Below are 8,749 nucleotides of genomic sequence, written 5' to 3'. Positions count from 1 at the left end.
TGTATGAGCCGAGTTTTTCAGCAGTTTTGTATCTCAGCTGATAATTTGGATTGGCTTATACTTGGGTCTGCTTATACTCGAGTGTTTATGGTAAATAGAGTTAGTTTTCCCAGGTACTGAACGAAAACCATTTAATTGATAGTTTTTATTTCAAGAAATAATTTGGTAACAAAATTAGACATCAGCTTTAGATAAGAAAATTTGTGATTGACATTAGAATCACAATCTAGTAGTAGCTGAGGGTTTATAGCTGCTAGAATTAGCTGTCTCAGAAAACATAGAGAACATAATTAATAAAGGAAAGTGTGAAGATGTAATATATTTTTAAAATATAGTAAAATATGGTTTGTTGGTTTGTTTCTTATAGTTATGTTTATATCAGATAATGAAAGTTTTAATCCTTCATTATGGGAGGAACAGAGGAAACAGCGGGCTCAAGTAGCATTTGAATGTGATGAAGACAAAGATGAAAGAGAGGCACCTTGCAGGGTAATCCTATTCTTTCTAATCATTTGGCTTTACGTTTGAAACACGTCTGCTGATAGTCATTGGTTGTTTTAAAAATAAAAAAAATAGTGAATTAGTTCCTAGCCTCAAAGCATTTATTGTGATTTTTTAGCTTGAGTTGTTCCCCTTTTTATTTAATTCTAGCCTTTATTGATTGATTGGGCATACTTAATGGTTTGGTTGATTTGGTTATACTCAATGGTTTGGTTGACTGTGGGGGCTTTAATTAATTAAAATTTTTTTTTTTTTAAAAAGACATATAAAGTGGTTATCTTTTCTACTTTCCCACATCCTAGTGATAAAGAACTCTTGGATATAAACATGTGTTTCCTCGTGTGATTGAGAATGTGTCCCAATAATAAAATTAGAAAATATATATACATCCAGCATACTTACAATTACTTGACATCTATACCAATTAAATGAATTTTAGAAGGTAACAATTAGGTGACTTTTAAAGCATTTGGTTCCTGGTTCAAAAAATGTAAGCAATTGAATGAAGCAAATGAAATTTTATATGTATGGATACAAATCTATTTAGAAATGGTTTTCTAAAAAGCATTTTGAAGCATTGAAACTTATGTGTGAAGTTTTCTTTTAATGTTAATTTTTAAAAAATTTTTTTACTTTTATGTTATCCACTTTACCTGTTTGGCCATTTTTGAAAAGCATATTTTTATTTAACTCTTAAATATACTCCAAAGTTCTATCATCTGTCTTCATAGTTATCCTTATAAACTAGATGGTCAGTTGTTATATGGTGTTTATATCAACATTTCAAAATTTACTTGTTCTGTTTCTTTAGGAAGGAAATTTAAAGAGATATCCAACACCATATCCAGATGAACTTAAGAATATGGTCAAAACTGTTCAAACCATTGTACATAGATTGAAGGATGAAGAAACGAATGAAGACTCTGGGAAAGATTTGAAACCACATGAAGATCAGCAAGTTGTAAATAAAGATGTGGGCATGAAGGTTAGAAAACTTAGAGGGATTAGGCAAAGCCTCGCTTAAATTGAACATTTTAAAGGACAGTTAGCATAGTTATACTTTTTATTTGTGGTAAAATGTACTCTCAAATTTAGTTTCATTTTCAACTACCTGAATTGGGACACTGTCCTTAACTTCTGCTGTAACCACCTCTCTTTTTTATATAATATCAGGATAGGCAGGGTAGAATTATTTCCTGTACAAAGAATAAGATAACAAATGTCAAAAAGTTTATCACTGTGGAAATAACCGTTTTCTTCTTATAACTTAAATATAATTGCTGACCTTTGATATGTCTTTGCAGTGTTTCTAAAGTATTAACAAATCTCAATTCCTTATAGTCAACTCTTTCCTTAGTTTACAAGCAGCCCTGCTGGCATAGTTATGACTTTGCAGTGTTTCTAAAGTATTAACAAATCTCAATTCCTTATAGTCAACTCTTTCCTTAGTTTACAAGCAGCCCTGCTGGCATAGTTATGAGTCGTGCAGCAATCTGCTAGGTCAGCAGTTTGAAACCACCAGCCACTCCTCTGGAGAAAGACGGAGCTTTCTAATTCCATGAAGAGTTTTTCTCAGAAACCCACAGAAGTAGTTCTCCCTGCCCTATAGGGTCACTGTGTTGGCATTGAGTGTTTCCCACTTCATATCACAGAAGCAAGCATTATCCTGTCAGTGAATTTGCTAAATGGAGCCCGGGCAGTTCATTGGTTAATCAACCCAGTTATCTGAGAGTTGGAGGTTTGTAACCACCAGCCACTCTGGGTAAGAAAGTCAGTCTGCTTCCTTAAAGATTTACACTCAGACTTTGTCTTTGGCACTTAGTGAAGCTAACCATATCCATGGCCATTTGGCAGTTCTTCCTTCAAGGCTGGTGCCGCCTTAGAGACTGGTACTGCAATGAACATCCTGGCACTAGGGGTGCAGCCAGGGGACAGTAGCAACCTCAGCAACAGCTTAGTAGTAGTAGTAACAGATGTGGGTAGAATGTCTCAAAGTCACCCTTTGGCAGTCCGGTGTCATCCAGTTTCTCCAATTCTGTGCCCTCGGGCGAGGGGAGCAGAGATCAAGGGAAGTCATCGTCAACAGGTTCACAGGTTGTTTTCAGTTTGGAGTCTCAGCCCGCAGTACTAGCAGGGAGGTAATCTCTCAGAACACATTTGCATCACTTAGCACTGATGAGCAGAAAGACGAAAAGAAACTTTTGGAAGAAATTTTGAAAGATTATGGAAGTTTATGAATCTTCAGGGCAGTCGATATTTTCTCTTTACTCACCAATGAAAAATAAACCTAATATTTTAGGCACTTATTGCTATGAAATTCTCAACAAAGACATCCCAAAACTAGTGTTACGTTTTCTCAATGGGATAAAGAAGAACACAGGAAAATTTTGAGAGGAATTCAGAAAAACAATAGAAGAACAAAATAAGGACTTTAGTAAGGAGATAGAAACCTTCAAGAACAACTAGAAATTACAAAGCTTGCTATAAAATAGAGAAATAAAACACTCTTTAGAATACAGAAGTAGAATGGAAATCATGGAGGGGAGGAATCTGAATTAGAAGGCAAAGACTCAGATTACTCAGTTTGAAGAACAAGTAGGAAAAAAATGTACAGTATACAGTCTCTGTGAGACAACATGAAGAGAAATAATATGTGGATAATGGGAATTCCAGAAAGAGATGAAATGAAGTCCGAATATATTTTTGAAGAAATAATCATAGAAAATCTTCCCATTACCATCCACGATGCTCAACAAAGGCCGTGTAGGTGAGCTCCTAAGAGAGACCTGCAAGATGTATCGTAAGCACATGTACAAGGTACAAAGATACAGACTCTTGAGAGCAGCATAGGATAAGGGAAATGTCACCTACAAAGGAACATCACTAAGATTAAGTGCTGATTTCTCACCAGTTACTATGCAGGCAAGAAGGCAATGGGGTGGCATATTCAAAGCCTTGAGAAAGAAAATAATTTACCCAGCAAAATTTCATTTAAGTGAGGATGAAATTAGCATTTTCCCAGATAAACAGAAATTAGGGGGATTTGTAGCTACCAGATTTAGCCCTTCAAGAAATATTAAAGGGAATTTTCTAGAAAGAAAACATGATCCCAGCCCAACAACCTAAAATGTTGACACTAAACAACCACCTGAAATAAATAAATATATAATGCGTTACAGTGAGATGGGGGATTTTGGCAACACAATTGTAATCACAACATTAAAATAAAATGGAGATGATTATTACAAATAAGGGAACTTTCAGGTGTTGGAGGGAATTGAAGTGCTTTTGTAATAAAAATTACCCAAATTAATAATCATAATAAAGGAAGAAATATATTCCTAGAAAGAACTCGGCATTGAAGGTAGAGAACAAAGAAGTTATTATCAATCTCACCAGGAGATTGGGGGTGGGAGTGAGGGATGTTTAACAAAATGTTTGAAGTAAATTCTTTATTGATATTTAATTGCAGTGAATAGAAATGAATTAAATATTCTAGTCAAGAAATAGTGGTAGGCAGGCCCACAAATATAACATGGAGCACTGTTTAAGCACAGGTACTTAAATAGATTAAAGTAGGGGTAGACATACTTGACATAACAAGTAAGCAGTAATACAAGCAAGCAGGAGTGGCAATGTTAATATGCGACAATACGTTTCAAGTGAAGACAGAAAAGGGCAGTATATGCATCACCACCTTTTGATGAGAATAAAGAAACAGAAGATCTGTAGACTATTAACCATTTGGACCTAACAAACATAGAGCACACCACTCAACAGTAGCATGGTACACATGCTACTCCATTCCATATATGTTTGGGGTAGACTATTTTCAGACACAGTAGATGCCATTAAGTTTTAAAAGACTGAAAACCGAAAGTATCTAATCTAACTACAATAGTAGAATGAAGCCACAAGTCAATATTAAAAATAATAAGAAAAGTTAAATAACTTTAGGGAAATTAAACACTATTAAATTATCAATCCATTGGGTTATCAACATAATCAAAAGGAATACTTAAAATTTTAAGGATGTAGTTGAAGAGGTAAAAATCGTTAATTTTATTGAGTCTTGATCCTAGAGTAGAAAGCCTTGAGAAAAAAATATATATACCAATCAGAAATAATTTACTCAGTGAATGGGTTGTACCTGTTTTAGTAGCCTGTATGACAAATTCAGGGGGATATATAATGTGTTTTGCTACAGACCCAAATATGATGGTTTAATTGAAGAAAGCACTTGTGGGATTGAGCTGTGAATTGACCTACCCACTTTATTCACAGACTATTTTTGTTGAAATAATGAGTAGCAGATGGAGAACACTTTCCTGCTGCCAGCTTCTCTTTGGTTGAGAAAGATGGTGACATTAACACATGAACTTTTTTGTTTTGCTTTTAGAGTTTTCATATTTCTTGTTTTTTTATAACACGTGAGGTTTTTTAATGTCATATGCTATCATTTAGAAGAAATGTGAAATACATTACTTGGTGAACCAATATCTTCCCAGTGTTGTTACTGAAAATCCATTATCAGTAAAAGAGTGATTATACATACTTGAAAGATATAGATAGAGACTATGGGGTAATGAATTCTCTAATGAGAGGGTGCAAATGGTGTACAGCTGTAAGAATGTAGTCATTATCGCTAAATTGTAAATGCAGAAACTATGTTTTACTATGTATGCTCTAAACAAAAGAAAATTTGGAAAATCTTCCCTTTAATAAAAAAAAAGTTTGCACCCAGTTATTGTAGTTGCTGTCAGTGAGTTGTGCACACCTGTGAAAAGTTAAATTGAAAAAAAATTGTGATATATTTTACAAAAACCAAAAAACCTGAAGAGTAGCTATTAAGATTTCTTATGTACAACCGAAAATTATGATTTGGCTCCTTACTTTTAAGGTTTAAGGTCATGGCTTATGGGACATCCCAGTTTATGACCGCTCTAGACATTGAGTCCTTCTATTCTACTTCCTAGTTCATTACTTAGTACCTTGAGTCTTAAAAGTTTGAAAGTGCCCATCTAAAGCACAATTGATCTTGGTGCACCTGGAGCAACAGAGGAAGGAGGAGAGTCAGAAACAGTAGCATAGGGAATGTGTGGCTAATTGCCTTCATGAACAACTGAGCTCAGAAGAGTTGTTTGGTGCCTGGTTATCATACTGATATTTTAAATTAAGACTCCATAAAAGAATCTTAATCAAAAGAGGAATAATGTAGAACAGAATTTCAAATTCTATAAAAATCTACATATTCCCCTGAAATCTTAAAACCGAAGTGATTTAGCTTAGGTAGTTTTAAAAAAAAAATTACGTCTTAAACACAATGCTCTTGTAATAAGAATGTTCTATAGCAGCAGTTCTCAACTGTGGGTCGCGACCCCTATGGGGGTCAAACAACCCTTTCAGGGGTCGCCTGAGACCATTGTAAAACATATTTATGGTGGTCTCAGGAACTGAGACACCGCTCCTCTATCCGTCTCCAGGAGGGTCCACCCACATGCAGATAATGCCCATTTTCGACTACCCTGCAGGAAGACTGTTACCCATGCTACACGACAAAATTTTATTTGTAATTAGAAATAAATATTTCATAATATATAATTACATAGTTACTGTGATGAATCACTATGCTTTCATTATGTTCAATTTGTAACAATGAAAATCCATCCTACATATCAGATATTTACATGACAATTCATAACAGTAGCAAAATGAAGTAGCAAAGAAAATAATTTTATAGTTGGGGGTCACTACAACATGAGGAACTGTATTAAAGGGTCGCAGCATTAGGAAGGTTGAGAACCACTCGTCTATAGAAATCAAATTGACAAAAGCAATTCAGATTAGATAGGAACTGAAGAACAACTGAGAAAACAGATGAAAAATGTTTTCTCAACTCATAAAGATATGATCATTGTCACTACTTGGTACTTGCAGAAGATGTTAAATGTCTTGATCTCTGTATTCTCAACAGCAAAATTTATGTGAATCATCTATGTGAAACCAAACAGGTGAAAGGGACAGTTGGAATAATGGAAATGAACTAACAAGAACAGAAATAATGAGGCTATTCTAACTGGAAAATGTAAATAATATGTATGGAACTGTTAAATGGAAACTTAATTTGCTGTGTAAATGCTCACCAAAAACACAATAAAATATATTTTTACATTAAGGTTAAAAAAAACCATTTACAACCATGAATGCCCTGCGGGATATTCGATTATATCCTGTGTGGTTGCTTTGAAGCAGAATTGAGTCTACAGCAGTGGGTTAGAGTTAACTGTTGGGAACCCCTTGGTGTAGTACAAATGATTAATCACTGAATGACTGACCAATAGTTTGGCAGTTCAAACTCAGCCAATGGCTCCTAGGAAGATAAGCCTTGTGATCTACTCTTTAAAGGCTGCAGTCTTGAAAACTACTCTGCTGTGCACATGGTGCTGAGTTGGGCTCAAACCAAATGCACTTAGGCAATCATGGAGTCCACTCTGACTTATAGCAACCGTATAAGATAGAGTAGAACTGGTCCTGTGGGTTTCTGAGCAGTTGGTAGCTTAGAGTAGAACTGGTCCTGTGGGTTTCTGAGCAGTTGGTGGCTTTGAACTGTTGACATTGTGCTTAGCAGCTCAATTCTTACCTGAACTAAGCATTTTATTTAACTGCCAAAGGTTTTTATTTTTGAAGTGTCCTTGTTTTGTTTTTGTTTTTTTTAATCATTTTATTGGGGCTCATACAATTCATCCCAATACATAGATCAATTGTCTAAAGCACACATACATTTGTTTCCCTCATCATTCTCAAAATTCGCTTTCCTCTTGGGTTCCTGGAATTAGCTCATTTTCCGTTTTTAGTGTCCTTGTTTAAGCATTACCCAACTTAGGAAATGGCAAATTACATTTAAATTTTCATCTGAATACTTTATCATTTGATCTCCCTTTTGACCCATTTTAAATTTGTTCTAGTTTTTTATATTTTTTGCTTTCTTTTTGATCAAGTTTGTATCTGTTTTACTTGTTATCATTGTTAGTTTGTTATTGTTTTTAATGTTTTTCTCTTATTTGAAACCCAGGAGAGATAAACCTAAAGAAAACAGTAACTAAATTAATAGTTCCTTGTGGCTATGGCAGGGGAGATTGAGGGGTTGGGGGTGAGAATAGGAAGCTAAGATCGAGTGTAAGAAGGTAGAAAATATTCTAAAACTGATTGTGGTGATAATTGTAGAACTCTTTTTGATGTGATTGAACTATTGAATTGTGTGAGATGTGAATTATATGCCAAGAAAACTGCTAAAAATAATCCATTTCAAAGACTATAAATTCTTTATCTTTTATTTAGACTTCAGAAAGTACCTCTCTGGTAAAAAGTAAAGCTGAGGAAAGAGAAAAGTATATGACCGGAAGTTCGGTACAGAAGATCAATGACCTTGAAGTTGAGGTCAGTCCTGTGGCTCATGTGAAAGTCTCTGAGAATCTGAAGCATATTGTGAACCACATTGATGCTTTTGAGGTATGGCCTTAAGGACTTCTCTGGAGCAGTCACAAAATCTTTCCCTTTACTATTACAGGGTTGCGAAGTATGATGTGAGAAATCCCAATCAATGATAGGAAATATGGTGTGAAACCCCTCAGGGCCAACAATGAGAGTAGAGAAACCAGAGGATGAGGGAGAGAAAGGGAGAATCAATCACAGCGATCAACCTATAACCACCTCTCAGGGGAATGAACCAACAGAAAAGTGGGTGAGGGACAATGTAAGATATGAAAATAATAATCTATAACTTACCAAGGGTTCATGAGGGAGGGGAATGGGGATCTAAAATCAGGCTCAAGTGGGAAGAGAATGCTTTGAAAATGATGTTGGCAGCATATGTGCAAATGTCCTTGAAACACTGGATGAATGTATGGATTGTGATAAAAGATGTAAGAGCCCCCAATAAAAGCATTTAATAAAAAAGAAAATATGGTGATGAATGCATTTTTCATTAAAAAAAATTAATGTTTTCCAAAAGCATATCACTTTATCACATTAATCTTAGAAAAATTTTATACCCACTGTTTACTATGTAAATTTTACTATGTAAATTAGTTTGGGGCCATTCTTTCTTGTAACAATCCATACATACATCAATTGTGTAAAGCACATTTGTGCATTCATTGCCCTCATCATTCTCAAAACATTTCCTCTCCACTTAAGTCCCTGGCATTAGGTACTCATTTTCCCCCTCCCTCCCTGCTCCCCCCTCCCT

At 35.1% G+C, this 8,749-nt stretch overlaps 1 protein-coding gene across 1 annotated transcript in view; it reads left to right on the top strand.

Moving 5' to 3' along the window:
* The window catches only part of ERBIN (erbb2 interacting protein), a 161,772-nt gene that overhangs the window by 126,070 nt on the left and 26,953 nt on the right, over positions 1 to 8,749 (top strand). Inside the window, exons 15-17 of the mRNA XM_045285234.1 lie at positions 368 to 489; positions 1,313 to 1,486; positions 7,840 to 8,010. Coding sequence (XP_045141169.1) covers positions 368 to 489; positions 1,313 to 1,486; positions 7,840 to 8,010 — 467 coding nt within the window. The remainder of the gene's footprint in view (positions 1 to 367; positions 490 to 1,312; positions 1,487 to 7,839; positions 8,011 to 8,749) is intronic.

This window comes from Echinops telfairi, unplaced genomic scaffold (genome assembly GCF_000313985.2).
Source record: "Echinops telfairi isolate 266 unplaced genomic scaffold, ASM31398v2 ScPeMD7_7469;HRSCAF=8507_1, whole genome shotgun sequence".
Taxonomy (NCBI): domain Eukaryota; kingdom Metazoa; phylum Chordata; class Mammalia; order Afrosoricida; family Tenrecidae; genus Echinops; species Echinops telfairi.
This window is presented reverse-complemented; position numbering and strand designations above follow the sequence as displayed.